At 33.1% G+C, this 18,419-nt stretch overlaps 1 protein-coding gene and 2 non-coding genes across 3 annotated transcripts; 1 reads left to right on the top strand and 2 right to left on the bottom strand.

The window, feature by feature from the left end:
- Positions 1-3,296: 3,296 nt before the first annotated feature.
- Positions 3,297-15,174, top strand: LOC132543164 (sodium/mannose cotransporter SLC5A10-like). Its single transcript, XM_060206635.1, has 15 exons — positions 3,297-3,377; positions 4,537-4,608; positions 5,760-5,864; positions 6,873-6,932; positions 7,124-7,228; positions 8,465-8,570; positions 9,123-9,203; positions 9,446-9,690; positions 11,259-11,394; positions 12,005-12,112; positions 12,239-12,389; positions 12,924-13,092; positions 13,910-14,125; positions 14,581-14,695; positions 14,969-15,174. Exons 1-15 carry the CDS (start codon positions 3,297-3,299, stop codon positions 15,172-15,174), a joined length of 1,956 nt encoding a protein of 651 aa, XP_060062618.1.
- A 952-nt stretch (positions 15,175-16,126) lies between these two features.
- On the bottom strand, positions 16,127-16,197 carry Trnag-ccc (transfer RNA glycine (anticodon CCC)). The gene has a single exon. It is a non-coding gene; the product is annotated as a tRNA-Gly (tRNA).
- A 1,504-nt stretch (positions 16,198-17,701) lies between these two features.
- Trnag-ccc (transfer RNA glycine (anticodon CCC)) lies at positions 17,702-17,772 on the bottom strand. Its single transcript has one exon. It is a non-coding gene; the product is annotated as a tRNA-Gly (tRNA).
- Positions 17,773-18,419: the final 647 nt, after the last annotated feature.

Genomic DNA, 18,419 nt, shown 5'->3' with positions numbered 1-18,419 from the left:
TATAACATGTTACAGTGTATAATATCAATTTATCACATGTAACAGTGTATTATATCATTTTATCAAACGATTACTGTGTCATTTAGAATCATATACATGTCGTAGTACATAAGTGTAATATAGGTTGTTGTGACGTTACTTTTGAAAATGAAACGACGTTGCAAATTCACAGAGGCCATAATGACGTAACGGTGGTGGCCCAAAGATATAAAGCGGACATGACCTCAAGTCTGACGTGCAAATGTCCGTTCTTTGCCTGAAAAGAAATAATTTGATGAAAAGGATCTTAAATTCGTTTCCGTTTGATATTTGGTTTATGAATGATTTAAAAACCTCGTCAAGAATATTTCTGTTAGTAATGCTTGTTAATATAAAACGTCCTGGTTTTGTAAGATCCGATGATATACGTGAAGCATATGTTACATCAATAATAGATAACGAAAAAATATATCTGAAGTTTTGCGACATAAAAAATCTCATTCGACAAATTCTGTTGACATGTTGACTCTCCCAAAATATCTTCTCTAACTAACAGATATATTTGTATAGTCCCAAAAAAACTCTACTACTGAAGCTGGGGATCAAGCGAAGTCTCTTATGAAGACTAACTTTACTGGGCTGTGTAATGTGTCAGAGCTCCTCTTCCCATTGTTACCGCCTCACGCGAAGTAAGTATTCATAGTCACTTAACAATTTTTCACATGATTGGCTTGTTATTCAATGAGTATACCATTGTTTTATATAGTGCAACTTCCACATAAAACTCAACAGGTTAATTAATTTGAGTAAGTCCATATTTTATTATCAAACACCAGAAGGAAACCATTTTAAGATGACAGTTATAAATATAAAATGCGCCATACAACTTTGTCAAAATTTAAAAAAATGGAAAAATCAACATATAAAGTCAGGAGCTTATTAAAAGTTAACAACCTAAGATATGAATTGTGTCAGAACTACGCCATACAGTGGACAATTGGAATAATTTGCATAGATTTCTATTGGACGTTTCCCTGCCAATTGCGATCAAATGTCTAGTCTCCAAAACACTTGTAGACCTGTGTGTATTCCAAAAGAATACATAAATATTAGTGAAAATGATTTTTGCTTGAACTGCTGAAGTAAATATGGCGCTGCTTACATGATTTTCTGAAGATTTAGTATAAAATTATCGTCCAATCAGCTTACAGTAAGGACATATAGCCTAAGAAAACTATGAAACATAAAAGAGTCTCCGAGGGGGCAAAGAGGAACTACAAGGTGTCCCTACATAAAATCAGCTTTGCGCATATCTTGCATTTCATATGTGATGTAGCCTAATGTATAGATAATGAAATAACATCACACATTCATAAATTGCATTTTGAGGTAGCAGTGGAGTCCATAGATATAGATAGAGCATGATTTCAAATTTGACGTAGAAATAATGTCTGTTTCACCACATTTGATTCAAAAATCGATCATGTGATAAAATTCGTTTTCTTTTGATATGTGATTTATGAAACTCGTCACGACTTTTCATTTTCTTTTATTTCTATTTTAGCATGCCGAAGGCTCAATAAAAATTTCTTAGACTCGTTTCATAATTTATTTACAACGCAGTAATTCGCAACAAGTGCATTTAAGCCTTTGAAGATAAGCTTGAAAGATGGCGTTGTGAAATTTCACTTAATACGCCATGACATATACACTCTTTCGCAATTAAAAAAAACAGCGGTGCATGCTGTTTTTGTATTTAAGCATAGATCAGAACTGTTGGATTACGTAAACTCATCAACTGAAAACTAGACCAGTGTTAAGTGCAGGTACAATAGGTTAACGTAATATGTGTGTATAAACAGTATATAAAACCAGTATGCATTGGATGCATATCGAATTTTCTTCAACGTGATTTTTTTATTCTTAATCAACATGAATTTCTCCCCGAGAAAAAATGATACCAGTTAGGGCAGCAGTCAGATGAGGTGGAATACCAGAATGTAATACAACAAATGACGCTAATTTTCTTAATTTATGGAAAACACGCTTATTCTTGAAGAAAGTTATTGCCATCTTGGAAATTCATTAGCTGCATAGTGTTTAAAATAGACAACATCTCTGATTTGCTATAATTCAATTTACAAAATCAACAATATTATTTAAATGCTGAAAAAACACAACAAAATAGTTTGTTCCATTAGCCTTTATGCAGTTGGAAAACTATATCCAGGTTTCAATTCTTGTACATTTTTATCTTGTAAAAGCACGCACATTGATGTTAATTCTGATGTATCTCAAAAAAGGCGGACAAAACTATATCATGTCAAGTTGTCGGATTTTTAGTGATTACATCAAAAAATCCTAAATCATTTTAAAAAACAATTAACCAATACAAATTTGATAAAGAAACGAGGTATATTGTTTCAGAAAGGTAACAAAAAAAAAATTAAAAAATACCCAAAAACAAAACTCTGTAATGGTGGTACGAAAACATGACATTTAGGCATGTTATTACATATGGTCCTTTTTTGTTGTTTAAATATAAACGACGAGAATTTAAGTTTTGAATGAAATCCTGGTGTGGATGGTTTTCTATGGGCACTTTGATGTCAGATGTAAAACCCACTTTTAGAACTAGATGCAATGTAACGAATGAATTCTACTGTATCATATAGTTGTTTCATCTTTGATGATGCTTAGAGTAAAACAAAAAACGATAGAAGAGTCGGTGGCAACAGAGAGAAATCTAAATTGGTTGATATAAATCTCATTACAGGATAAATAAGAACTTGTCTTGTTTTGATGGGCATGTCCTTATTTCCTTACTATATATATCATCGTTATGTTATTATATATATATCTTTTTTCAAAAGTTTTAAATATCCATAATTAATAAAAACGTTATGAAATAGAATGATAGGAATATGTATACACATTATCATAATATTATTGCAAGGAAAGGGAGATAATCTAGTAACGACCATTTACGTTATGTAAACGGAATACTTAATACATACACAGTCAGTATTTATATTTGCTGAGAAACACTGGACGTTATCTAAAGTATTTGCTTTGATTCGCTTCCATAAACAGCAGAGAAGTATCTTCCTCTTGTGAATGGGTCAGATTAGATAACAACTGGACCTAGGACTGTTGACATGAATATTTTTCTTAGTCGTTGATATTGGATGGAAACACCCAGATATTTAACTTATGAAGTCTACAATGACCTATAGGCTTATGTCGTTGTGAAATCTAGTATTTCAACTGCTTCGTGATTTATTGAAATACAATCGCCTACAACTTGAATTTTCACCATGAGAGCCGGACTTGACCACTGGGTGGATATACTAGTTCTTGTTGTGTATTTTGTCCTTGTTATGGTCGTTGGATTATGGGTAAGCATATTCACAAACATCATTACCGACAATTCCAGGAGACTTATGTAACTTTGGCACGGTTTTGAATGCATTGATTTCCGACGACAAAAAAATCAAGCACTCAACCAAACCCAAAACTTCTAGCTATACATGATGATATATGTTATTGCAGTTTGTTGTGTGTTCCTCTTATGTAAGATGATGTTTTTATATACAATGTATGCACATATTTTTCTAAGTAAAGATAATGATATTTTACTCAATTTTGATAAAATCAAATATGCTAAGTCGTGATCCTCCTGATTCTATCAAACAAAATGGATCATTAAAACCAAGCAAGTCGATATTCTGTTGAAGGTTTGATTAATTCCGTATACATGAGTGAGGTTGATATTCGTTTTTCTGTACCTTTAATGGAACAACATTAATATCAATTTTCTAGTTTTCAGTTTTCATCTTAGGACTGAATAAACAGTGTTCATGAAGTCAAAAATTACAATATCAAGCACCTTGGCCTGTTTTCGTGCAGCATTTAGGCTGAAGAACACGTGTTGTCGTCAGAATTGATACTGATTTGAATAAATCTGACATTTGGGTCAATATTTATCAACGACTAAATATAATTTTGGAACATTTCGCTTTTTTTCTCAACTTTTGATTCAAGAAAGATGGATCGAGCAAAGATCCCATGTTTGAGTAAAAGGATTGCTTCATTGTCATATTTTCATATTTTGAATTGAGATTATTTTAATAAAGTTATTATTTTAAAATGTTCAAATTTTATTTGATTACTTCGAATGACTTTGTTATGATAGGAGTTTAAGAGTGTTTGAAGAGAGAGCGACATGCTTAATCTGAAGTGGCACCTAACCCAGTTCCATCATATCCTACTCGATTCTGGGCAGGTCGATATAAGTAGCGATTGATCATAATGTTGTCGAAGGACACTAACACACCACAAAACTGTTATATATGGAACAACAATAAGTCCGGTCAATATTTGTGCATAATTCGCACTGTAGTACGTGGTCAAGCATAATTATTATCTGATTTAACACAAATAAAATTTGCCAATCCATTTCATGTAGTTGCATAAATTTCAGTACCCTCTGACGCTGGTCGAACTTCCTGGTTTAATCAAGTGACGTCATTACTTGTTTTGTCTTTTCTGTTGTAGTCTATGTGCAGGAAAGAAAAGAATACAGTGAAAGGCTATTTCTTAGCCGGGAGGTCTATGCTCTGGTTTCCGGTACGGTAACTAACCACCCTTTCCCCTAATTTAAGCTTTCTATAACACTTTCTCATATCAATCATTTTAGCGTTAGACTTACATAGAGGAACACATTTTTACACTCTGTCCGCCATGAAATCACTGAGGCCTCTAGACATCATTTCACTTAAGTTGTTTCTGCTTTTTTATTCTTGTATTCACATATATATTAAACTATAATTCAATATGAAGTTGTATGTTTGTAGCATGCATAAATTTCGATCGCAGATCCCCTCTTTGATGTCAATTTTTTTTCCAGAAAATTCTATTTATTTATTTATTTGAAAATCGATGGGGAAATGGCTTGCATTGCATTTGCTATATTTGAGGTGTAACGTTTACACGTATATAATTCTATGTTAGTGTCATCGGACACTAAGTGTCATCAGAATCATTGTTTTCATTGTGAATTCAAGCCGTGAAAATAGTTATAGTGACACCTCACCTCTACAACTATTGCTTAAATGTTTCCGTCCTCTAGTAACACTGTCATGTTTTCATAAGTATGGCCCTTGGATTTTTGTCAATCAATACTTGAGTCTAAGAAATGAGTCACCATATCCAAAGTTAAAAGCTCCATAATTTTTATTGGTTGTCCATGAAGGAATTCCAGTCGCTCCGATACTGATTTTTTTGGTTACGTTAAATCAATTTTGTTATTATTTATGTCTCTTATTACACGGGTAGTAAGTTTACCATTGTTTCCATTGTGACGTCATAATTTCATTGTGTCATATTCATGCTGACGTCACCAAAGGAAGAGATAATGAATGAGAAAAGATGTAAGATATGAGATAAATACAATCGCGTTCCCTATTAGGTCGATGAAAATCGTCATGACTTTTTTCATTTTCCCGTGCCTAAATAAGACTCGTTAGTCTCATACGAGAAGTAACTCAAGTAAAATATTTTCTGTATTATTTGCAGTGAATTTATGCCTAATAATTTGATACCAGCATTGGTCAATGAGTATAAATGGACATTTTCATTACCTTTACCGCACCTGATAAATCGAACAACTTTCCTCGTAAATAAAATTACGATAGACTATCCCATTTACGCAGGAAGGGTTTATCATTTGCTTAAGAAATGATCAGTTATCTTTATTGATAATCTACATTTTTTTCTAGATTGGTGCCTCGCTGTTTTCTAGTAACATTGGAAGCGAGCATTTCATCGGTTTAGCAGGAAGTGGCGCTGCCTCTGGTATTGGTGTCGTTGCATTCGAATGGGGCGTAAGTATATCATGGTGATAGTAATACATTTTTTTATATCAAGTACTACTTTTGTTTTCAATCATTGCATCACTGTACAATTTGTGACATGTTTTATATCAGTTTTATATTTGGAAACCTGTTTTCAGAATTAAAAAGAAATAATTTGATATATTAAAATGTGTGCCTTATATTCTGGATCTTGTTATTAGAAATGCAAATATTGTTCTATGATTGCAATATTGACACCCAGTAAAGAAATACTATTTCTGATTTCTTTTTTCCTTTCAAAGATCATCCTCCGGCGAATTGGTTATAATTGCTATATCGTTTGATGTGTTTGACGAACAGGGTAAAATACAATCCAATATAACCAGTTGTAGCTAAACCCACAGTCAAGGTATTCGAGTAGTTTCAGCTATATTTAAATAGACTTATACCAGATATTTCGCTACAGTCGAATTTTAACCTGGTCGATATTGCGATTTCCATGCCTTTCGATGAACTTCAAATTAAAAAAAAATCATGCTTCGACCCGATACGATTCGGATTTGGTTTCTCACCATCAAAACATTTTAAAGTATGACCTCAGTCATCATTGATAAATATTCATTAATGCAAACGTTTAGAGCAAATAGTTTAGTCTACGCCTAAAGTGTATGTTATTTTGCGATGATGTTGGAAAATGTGCCAAACAAAAGCTTAAATTAGTTTCCGAATACCTCTATTTCGATAACAAGACATCTATGCTCTGTATTCATTTACACTGTATAATTGTCATTAAGGAATAATCTGTTCAACTACAAACACACGCATCAACATATTTTGTACGACTTCTATTTATGACACATATCATTACTATCATAACTAACATACCTATCACGTAAACCATAAACAAATCTTTTTTAACGCTATGTCAAATACATGACGTTATATCATGTTAATAAAGATATCTCGATATATTAGTAATTGAATTTTGGAAACAAATAACGTTATTATTATTTATCTTGTTTCTATATTTGTTAACAGGCCGCTATTTGTTTACCGTTGCTGGGATGGGTCTTCCTTCCTATCTACCTATCCTCAGGAGTGAGTAAACAGTTCCTAATCGGTAACATAATTATTCGATAATACTTTTGTACATTTTGGTGTTCCATTTTAGATCAATTGAAACATACAGACTACAGGCAATGAAACAGAATCTTGATTCAAACACAAATTCTCTTAAACAATATTAAAAGAAAGATAAGTACGTTGATTATCTCTTTTATCATATACAGCTGTTCACAATCCCGGAATTTCTGCAGAAACGTTTCGGTGGAAATCGACTTAGAATATATCTGAGCTGTTTAGCCTTGTTCTTATACATATGTACTAAGATATCGGTGAGTATTACACATATTGATACCTGATAACATTTAGGAACAAATCGATTAAAATAAAGTTCATAATGTAAACAAAATCGTAATATTTTCCCTTGATGTCATTCGATCATAACGTGCTTGATTGGGTCGCACATATACATCTGAGATATATATGATTCACAAGAATTTAATCTCTTTGTAAATGGACTTTTGTAAGACTAGAAATAGAAACATTTATTGAGAAAATCGCAATTAAATACATATGTAGTTGTTTGCTTGCTTGTTTACTTCTATTTTATTCAATTTTTACATCCTGTCAATTTTTAACTTTTCTTGAATATGCAATGAATATGTATCTTAAAGTTGCTTTAATTTCATATTAATTTTCAGGAAACTCAAATAAAATGGAAACTCGTTTATATCTTATACCTTATATATATATTTCTCCCATCTCTGCCCATGTAGGATAGATATGTCCCATGTGGAACACCCATGGAGGATAAATCTATCCCAAATGACTGCACTCGGTGACCTCAGTCGGCTATCACAACTGACTCAAACCGATGAGTGGATGCTTTGTCTGCAGGTTCCGTAATGCGCGACTGTAACATCACAGTCAACATTAACTATAACAATCCTTGACCGATGAACACATATAAACGTCGGAGGATTATCTATGACTATGATTCTGAATGAACACACGCGTGACACTCACGCCATTGCAATTTTTCGCGCGCATAAACAATTGACGTCATTATAAACTGGGAAATCCCCTTTTTTCCATGACATCGCGGCAAGCCTATCCTACCTTAATAAATAATACGGAGTTAAATGTTATTCAATACAAGTATTTCCATGTATCTATCGCTAATCAAAATATTTAATTTCCAAAAAATAAATATTTCTAATGGGTATTCATATTGCGTTTGTAGTCTGTCATTTTGCTCTCGCGGAAGAATGTAGAATTTTGGAAACGTGAATGGTGATATTCATGCGCCATTCAGACACTTGTACCGTGGGATTTTTTTTTTACGTCGTGGCGGAAATAATGGGGTGGGAGAAAAATAATCAACCCCTACCCTCAGAGGATGTGACAGAGAAATCTCCAACCCTCGGGGTGATTTTTTTGTAGTCTAACCCCCGGCAGAGCCTCGGGTTAGACAACAACAAAAATCACCCCTCGGTTGGAGAGTTCTCTATCACACCCTCAGGGTACGGGAAGATTCTATTAATCCTCATTGTATTGTTCATTTACAGGTTGACGTATACGCTGGTTCTGTGTTTGTACAGCAGGCTTTGGGTTGGAATACCTATATTTCTATCACTGCATTACTTGTCATTACTGCGGTATACACAGTAGCAGGTAAAACCGATGTTTATAAATCTAGTTTCATTGCGTATTGACGAGTGATATTTAATCTTTGAATAATCTTCATGTGATGCGTTTTGATGTTGTTAATTGGTTATGTAAAACACACAAAAACATAGGTAGAATCATATCATTATTGTTTCGTACTTCTGGAACTTGTCACTGATGCCAAGGACATAAAATTTGAAACCTAGAAAGTGCCCGAAGAAAATTAAACTTGATTGAAAAAATGTCAAAATCTAGATTGGGAACTCCACTAACCCAATAATAATGATAATTTCAAATTGACGCCAAGTACTTTTATATATCCTGAACCGTATCACTGTATGTGTGAATTAAAACGTGGTGTTCAGATCACTGCGTAACTATTTATATATAACATAGTGTAATATGTGTTACAATCGGCGAGTTTCTAGAATATTAGAAAAAAAAACTATATTAACTTCAACCAAAAAGATAGAAAAATACAGGCTACAAAACAACACAAAACAAAAAAGAAAAAAAAAAAACGGAATAAATAAAAACCATTATCCTTGTCACCTCAAGGTGGGCTGGCCGCTGTGATATTTACGGACACGCTGCAGACTGTCATCATGTTAGGAGGGGCTGTAACTCTGTCAATATTAGGCAAGTTTCTTTTCAACTATTCAAATTCACAACTAAAAATGCGTATCGCCAAACTTGTCTTGATATTTTTTAATGATTGTGAATTGAAAATGTATTGGTATATATACTTATAGCATATTAAGGAACTATTATAGAATAAGTATTACATTACATTGTATTTTCATGACAGTGTTATAAGTCACATAAGAAACATACGTCCACATATAAGTCTATACAATTATCTTTAAACTATTTTGTGTCAGCATTTATAAAAGTTGGAGGAATTAGCGGATTGATGTACAAGTATTTCCATGCCGTTCCCGAACAGACTGTGATTCTTAATATTACCAATAATACGACGTTTGGGAACGACTCCCTCTCCACGTGTGGAATTCCCCGAAAAGATGCGTTTCATATTCTTCGTGACCCTGTGACCTCTGATCTACCCTGGCCCGGAGTCCTTATCAGGTCGACGTTTGTGTCCACATGGTACTGGTGTGCGGATCAGGTACGAATATCAAACTTCATGGATATTTTTTCTTTGTTGGGATGGGAAAGGGAAAATTTCTCAGATGAAAGAATCAATATGATATCAAATTTTTACAGCGATATTTCACCGAATTTTCCTGAACATCAATGCATAAATTTACCTTCTCGCTTTAAATATGTTACCGTATAGTCAGTTACTTTCGCAGAGATAATATTTTAACAATTTCGCGTTACTTTAAAATGATCACGAAAGCATAACCCATGAAATAATATGACACTGTGTATTAGATGTCCTTCCACATCTAGATAGTGAAAGTTAATTTTTTGAAAATATAATCTAATTGATTATGAGAAAACCGCGAAAATTTTGACCCGTGAAAACTACGAACTGTACGGTATCCAACATTGACCTGTAATTTAGTAAATAATGCATCAAAGATCGGTTCCCATAAAAATCGGAATTAGTGAATTACTGATCACATTTCATATAATTTATTTAACTGTATATATTTAATATATATCTCATATTTATTTTATTTGGGTTTCCATTTATATGAAATTCAAGAAACACTCATTTTTGAGCCTTTGATGAGAGATTATGTTCAAAATCACCATTGGTTTTAGAAATACCATATGTAGTGGAAACAATTTACAATTTTGTAAATTTTGTTATATACTTTTGCGGACATTTGTAAAATGACAATTTACTTAACTCCCACATAGTCTAAATCAAAAATATTATTGCAATATACACTCTATTCAATGTGACACCACTATGCATATGATGCCATGCAATTATGACATACGGTTGGAAACCGCGGTTTTGGGTGTTATTGCACGTGTTATCACAACAAAAATATGTAATCAGCTTTTATTACATAGGTAACATAGTATTATTAATTACTATTGGGAGTGGCAAGATATTATCTTCTTTCCATGGTTCTTAATGTCGAATCTTCCCAAAACAGATACAAGCATGAATGATTATTGAACTCACTTTATTTTAAAATGTGTGGGATTTTAGCTATATTTCAAATAGTTTCAAACATTCAAACATATCATACACTTTGTCTGCCACTAATATTAATTTGTTATTGCTATTACAACCACAGCATTAGGTCACATTGGAAAATTAAATGATTAAATACGAAATCCGAAGACCTTTTTTAAACGATATTCGGAGTGATCTCCCATCCACTCAATTTTCATTTTGGCACTGATTTGACATACTTACATCAACGCTTAGCACGTCACATCAGAAATCACACATAGCTTTAAGTTAATCATTCAAATGATTATGATTCTCGGAAAGCTTTTCCAGTAACAACCATACAGGGATAAACCTTAATATCTAATATATAAATACAAGCTTACAATGAGTTAATATGGCACGGTCATTTATATGTGAATACATTGTTAATATGAATGCAATATCGGTGACAGATAGATGATTATGAAGTACTTCTGACACCCAGGTTGTATTCATATTTACAGTAAATACAATTGGACGACCATGCAATGATTAAAAGAATATTTTAAAGATAGGACCAAATGATATAGAAATCACAGGTGTGTTACTCGTTTTAGGTCATAGTGCAGAGAGCTTTAGCGGCCAAAAACATTGCTCACGCGAGAGGGGCGTCAATCATGGCGGGCTTTCTGAAGTTTCTACCCCTGTTTCTCATTATCATGCCCGGAATGATCAGTAGAGTGTTGTTTCCAGGTAAGACACACTGAAATAAAAATCACTTTTATCTTAACATATCGGTACTTTCTTTGTTGTGTTCGATAGAACTATTCACAGGTACTTGTTTGTCTCTATACTGTCTAACTCTAAATTTGTATTATTGACTTATGTGTCTGTTGTACAATCTTTGAAGTGTTTATCCTTGTCTTGTATTTCAGAGCTGTTGTAAAGTAAACGCTCAGGTGAAAACTGTCCCTAGGTTTTACTATATAGGTGTATGTCGTTTCAGAGGTTTTCCAAAGTAAATCTTACGGGTAGAAACTATATGTATATACCGAGGTTTGCTATACAAGTGTACGCCATATCATAAAAGTATATTTTTCCTAGGTAAATATCAAACCTAACATTAACATTGAATGAAAAAGTAATGTTTACACATAACAATAACATCTATAAATAAACGCACATATGATGAATAGAATAACAAAATGCAATTTCTAACATAAGTAGTAACGCCTTAACATTTTGGGTTGTCAAACAAGTTAAACAGCTTAAGTGTACCATGATCTTTATAGCGGGCTGTCGTTTGTTTATTGCAAGGTTTTACGCGTGTGTTAATTGTCAAAGACTTGCTTCTTTTTAACAGAGTCTGTAGCTTGTAACTCCGCAGAGAAATGTATGGAGGTTTGCGAGAATCCTGTTGGATGTTCCAATATTGCCTATCCCCAGCTTATACTAGGGCTAGCTCCTATTGGTGAGTTATATACATGTATTTATTAGATAATTTCTATTTTTGTAAGTCGCCTCTTATGTTTGAAATATTAGGCCTATATCATCACTCCGTTGATGGTTTGTCTAACGTGATTATTTGTGTCCATAGGCATGCGCGGACTGATGATGTCTGTCATGATGGCAGCGTTGATGAGTTCTTTGACATCCGTATTTAACAGTGCCGCAACGGTGTTTACTATGGATCTGTGGAAGAAATTCCGAAAACAAGCCGGGGAACGAGAGCTTCTTGTTGTTGGAAAGTATGTAACAGCAGATAATGTACTAGTATAGTTCTTTATTTTCTTATTTGTGACATTTTACACGTGTTTGTAAGTTCTGTTATATGAATGTATTTCTTATCTTATATATACCTCATAAATTCTTGAAATTGCAAATATGAACAAAGGGAAAACATTTTCACATATACCTGATAAACATACAAGAAGACATGATAAGGTGTACGATAAATGTCGATTTGAACGACATTCAACAGGTGTGTATTATGTCTGGTTGACGTTATTCATGAGAAAGGTGGAAGAAGGGAACTAAAAACAAAAGTCGTCACACAGAAGGGGAGGGAATGTTATTTAAAATCGTTAAAGCAACAATAGAAATTAGCCATCCTTGTGAACATGTGAAGTTGGTGAAACAGATACATCCTCGTTCAGAAAAAGTGATATCACTTTAAATATCTAAAAATGAGATATTTTCCTATATATTCTATTGCCTTCTAATATACATTCATGTATTCGTCGTGGTATTTTTTGTTACAAATATTGTTGTGTATATTGCAGGGTATTCGTCGTTATTTTGGTAGCTATCAGTATTGCATGGATTCCCCTTATCCAGGCAGCACAGCAAGGACAGTTATTTATGTACATTCAGGCCGTCACTGGGTACCTGGCCCCGCCCATCTGCTCTGTATTTCTCCTGGCCGTATTCGTACCTAGAGTGAACGAACAGGTGAAAGTATAATTTTACTGTTAATGTACGTACTTTATCGGTAACATTATTTTAACGTTCTTTTTGCAGTAAAAACATGATTCCGCTAATAATAACTTATATACACTGTATAGAGCAATTAGTCTGGATGCACCAATTCAGTGCGCTAATTTAGCGAAAATGATAATGCTGTTAATTTATGCAGCTCCATATGATGTAAGTCGAAAACACCTGCTTGAACGACAGGAGAATAACTGCACGTAATTGTAATGTACTTTGAGCAGTCTTCACTTTAACAGTAATTTCAACATTTCAATTTTAACTGATAAACCAGCAAATCAGTTGCTGTAAAATCAGAAATTATCATGAGATCCAATTATCGCGGTTTTTTTTTTTTTTTTTTTTTTTTTTTTTTTGTTTTGTTTTTTTTTTTTTTTTTTTTGTTTTTGTTTTTTTTTTGCTTTTTTGGTTTTTGTTTGTTTGTTTGTTTTGTTTTTATACTATTATTTTTCCTTATCCTATTTCATGGACACTCGAATTTGCTGGTAAATATATAGAAATAAATCTACTTATACTTATTGTAACGATTCGTGGAAATATGAATTCGTAGATTAAGAGACCACATGATATCAACGAAGATAAAAAAAACCCATGATGACTAATGATTTTATAGTAAGTGTCATGAGCTGAAAGTTTAGACTGATTTCATTGTCAAATTATTCTACATTTAACACAAAAATATTTTTGTGTATCACAGATAAATTACAGTGATGATCAATTTCAAAGTTATATGCGTGTTTGATTATTCTGTAAGGGTCGTTATATTTCATATATATAGGGAGCCTTCTGGGGAATGCTGATTGGTCAAATAACAGGAATAACCAGGATGATATTGGACTTTATATATCCTTCTCCCAAATGTGGGGATGTTGATGATCGACCGACAGTTATCTCTAAAGTCCATTTCACATATTTCGCTGCTATGGTCCTAGTTGAAACAGCTATAGTAGCTGTTGCCGTTAGTTTAATGACTAAACGACAACCACCGGAACAGGTAAGTTGTCCACTATTCTTTGTATATTCAATGTTTCTAATTTTTGTTTGATATATGCTTCTTTTAGGATTAAGTACTTCCTCATTGTTAGGACGACTGATAAGACATTATAAACCTCTCATAACGGTTCTGAAATTAGAACATTAGTCGAGTCAAAATGATCAATAACTGAGCAAGTTTAAGATGTGGTCATATAATCATCCAAACACACATGTATATGTATATATTACCATTCAGGCACCACCAGTGCCAACAGAACTCTTTATTTATTGTTTTATACATAAATTATCTTAATCCTGAATAATTGACACGGCGTGAAAATAAAAAATACGTGTACTTAATCTTATCAAATTATTATCTATAAATCACATCATATCTGTTTTATGCGCCTGTTTGTTTTGGTATCAAATTTGTGTGTTTTCATCTGTTAAAATCAAATTGTTATATATTTTAAGATAAAAGGGCTTACATTTTGGACTATAGAACCCATCAGAACCTTTCGTAAAGATGAGGAACATGAACAAACTACCTCATTCAATAAAAACACGTATGATACACCACTCAATACCCGTAAGTATATCTCGCCTGGCTGCTCAGTTATTTTAATCATAATTATACATAGATGTAAAGACCTGATACAATGTGCAAAGATGGGTTGAAATAGATTAAAACAAATAGTATTTATTATTTTCTTGAATTTTTGACGAAAAAAAAATCATTTTTGAATGCTTCATGTTGTAATACATCTCTTTGAAAACCATTGCTGTGTCATCAATTTTCCTGGTAATTTGAAGTATAAATAGCAACAGGATTACATAACGTATTACATATTTACTATTTCAGGAACCTCCTTAGAGCTTGACATATCTCAAGAAGTTTACAAGAATAGTAAAGTCAATGGCGATGCTTCTATGGGATACGATAAGGACAACGCAAAACGTCTATCACAGCAAAAACTTCATATCGATAAAAAGACAAATTTATTTTTGAACGCTTGTGCCATTCTTCTGATTTGTGTATTTGTACTTTTGTATGCAATTTTCCATTAAGCAGTGTTTCTACTTCTATGTGAGAGATAAACATCATCAAACTTTATTTCCTCCCAAAGGAGATATTGGTAATACAAGAAGTTAAGTGAGTGCGTAGCACTTACAACGAATCTTGCGCCTTTCATCAGAAAAAGTTTCTGGGCAGCAGCATCTAGCAGCTGAAGGCCTGATGTCAAATATGTCAAGTATATCAAATTTATATCCTTTCTATATAAAAATGTTTACTATAGTATGTATTTATCATTGAATCATATAACAAAACGCGAAGCCAGATAACAACAAACTAGTAGAGTTTTCTTACTTAAAACTGTAATTATTATCAATTGACGAAAACTTTCACGGGTTTTCTCTTGAACTGCCATTAAAATTACTTTTTTATGATAAATATTTGTTGTGCTACGTTTTCTTCTCTCCATAATTTTTGGAAGACGAAAATAATTACCTGCTGGTTTTGCGCATTTCGTGCGTTTACCTTCTTCAGTCTTATACTAAATCTGGGCCCGTATTCATGAAACCATTCTCATGCTCAAGCATAGATTTTGTACGCAAACAAACTTTTTTGTAATTCGCATAAATCATATAAAATAAATCAAATGTCAAATATAAACACTAAATAAAATTTTGACTTGAAGTCCTGTCAATTTTATTTTAAATCTTTGGCAAAATCAGTCTTATTTATTAATTTTTAACATAAACAAGACATGGCTTGAACACAAAATCTATGCTTTAGCATGAGAACTGTTTCATGAATACGGACCCAGGTCTCTTTGACATCTTTTGATGTTTTCTTTTACTTGTCTTTATCACGGGCCGTCCACCTCTGGGTCGCGGATTGTTTAGGGTATTGTCTTTTAAATGAACAGGTACCTGTTTTTATACGGATGTGGATAAAAAGATGAAGATCATTCGGAACACACAAAGAGAGTAATCAGATTCAACACCATATAAACTCTGCGCCGCCCGGGAATCGAACCCGGGTCGCAAGAATGGGAATCTTGCATGATACCACTACACTAGCGGCGCTATGTTAAATACTTGATATAGTGATAAACGTAAATTGTGATATTGATCAGGTTAAAAAAATCAACGGGTTTGCTTCTTCTAGTAGGTCTATATAAAAAATAAGAAAAAAATATCACTTTGTCTTTGGTATGAACATTACTTTTAACACGGAAATGATGTTATATCGTCTATTTTACTTGGCGTGTTATTATTAATAATAAAAAGTTATTTAAGGAAATGCAAACATGATAAAACGAAATTTTCCACTAAGTTCTGTATTGTTTAACTCTCGACAAGTCATTATTTAGCTGTAAAACAATCTGTTATAAGCATGACGATTTCAATTTCGCAAGAGATCTTTAGTTGTCCGTGTATTAACTGCAAATATCTCGCTTACTCAACATCAAAGTTTGTTTTATATCCAAGAGTTTGTCCAGATATTACGAATTCTGCGACACAAGATAAGGAATACAGTGCTTGAGTCGTTTAATTATTACTTTATCTTATCATTTGTTGCGAATTATTCTGGTACCATTAATCTACATTTAAAAACAAAAGTTTACCTCACGAACTTAAGGGGATCAATTGTTTTACTGCTTTTAAAAAATACTACTAGTCAAACTTTTACTTTTTGTAGACAATTTTGCAAGATACTGCTGCTTTTTACTTTTTATAGGAACCAAGTCTTTTATTTGTACACTGTATACTTTTCAATAATGTATGTAATCATGTAATTTTTATCAGGTATCCAACATCTCCCATGGTAAGATGAGATTTTCCTTTAAGTCCCGTATCGCCAATACCCTGGAAATGTGATAAACTGGTCAGATAACTGACAGTCACAAAGATGTGTGATAGGCCTTAGTGTTTACATTTCTCATAACATTTTTGTTCTCGCCCCACCCACGTCGATACAGAAAGTGTAATGCGTCTCACACGCCAACAGATACAGGTAAATACTCAGTAGTTTTACAGGACATCCGTACGTAAGTTGTTGATCATACCAATAAACGATGAATTCCACAGAATTTCATGTTTTGACGGATTCTTGATGATATTTTGAAGAAAAAGCATAGTGTATAGGAAAGGACTCTTCTAATTTTTTTTTTTTTCTTTGGGGGGGGGGGGGGGGGGGGGGGGGGTGGGGGTGTAAACAGGTATTACGTATTATAATCGGGGTATGTTACAGATATCAACAGCTAGGAAAAACTAGGATTTCTAGAGAATCAATTTGACATATATTTATTTCAATCGTCTTAAACGCAGAAGATGCTGACACTTTTGGATCAGTGTTAAATTATAGTGATCGCCATATTTTTATAACGAAACAGAAATATTATTCTTGTTTTTCTCCTGTCCTCACTGTTTCACTTGCCGATTGTCTTCTGCAAGCTTATAATTAACTCATTTCAACCACATGACATCAAATATGCTGCTATCATTACGACAGAAGTAAAGGGCTCATTCTCTATCGGTATTTATTTGGTTCGCAGCATTCATTATTATTCATGAAATAAAATTGAAATGCGCCGCCCGGGAATCGAACCCGGGTCGCAAGAATGGGAATCTTGCATGATACCACTACACTAGCGGCGCCGACACTGTTTGACACCGTCACATGAGTTTAAGGTTTTCACACTAAGATAACATCGGTGACCACGTGTTCATAAATACTTATGTAATGTAGTAAATTGTATATGTTAGTTTACCTACGTAGGTGACTTCCATGTATCAGTGGGTTTGTAAACAGTTACTATTATATACACCTAAAGTGAATACCTATCTTAACTATTGTATACTTAGTGAATACCTATCTTACATTATACTGTGTACTCTGATTACGAGAACATAGATTTTAAATACATGACAATACGTAAACAAAACCACTACAAAGATACCTGCAGTAAACATAACATACATTATCTGTTTCGAAAAAAAACACTTCAACTTCACCATTCACAAAATTGGCACATTGCTTTCAATTTTCATTTCTTTTTCTATTCGATTAAAATGTCACAAGCCGTAACTTTCGAGTCCTTCTTAGCCACTTTATATATCACAAGATACAATTTACTCAACAATAATATATATATATATAGAAAACATTTATTTCGTCTCAGTTTGTTTGATGTGTTTGCGATACTCATGTTGTCTTTCTTTTCGTTTTGGTTTTCTGATAATCATAAATGACTATGTGTTAATATCGACTTTGTGTAATGTATTTTATTGTACTTTAAACTTAT

Source organism: Ylistrum balloti, unplaced genomic scaffold (assembly GCF_031769215.1).
Source record: "Ylistrum balloti isolate Yb309-2 unplaced genomic scaffold, AGI_CSIRO_Ybal_v1 Utg369742, whole genome shotgun sequence".
Taxonomy (NCBI): Eukaryota; Metazoa; Mollusca; class Bivalvia; order Pectinida; family Pectinidae; genus Ylistrum; species Ylistrum balloti.
This window is presented reverse-complemented; position numbering and strand designations above follow the sequence as displayed.

Bases quoted from the DNA above. Each gene is read 5' to 3' on its own strand.
- LOC132543164 (XM_060206635.1), top strand. From the start codon at position 3,297: ATGAGAGCCGGACTTGACCACTGGGTGGATATACTAGTTCTTGTTGTG. The intron at 4,609-5,759 runs GTACGGTAACTA...ATTTTTTTCTAG, and splicing joins GGTCTATGCTCTGGTTTCCG to ATTGGTGCCTCGCTGTTTTC. The intron at 7,229-8,464 runs GTGAGTATTACA...GTTCATTTACAG, and splicing joins ACATATGTACTAAGATATCG to GTTGACGTATACGCTGGTTC.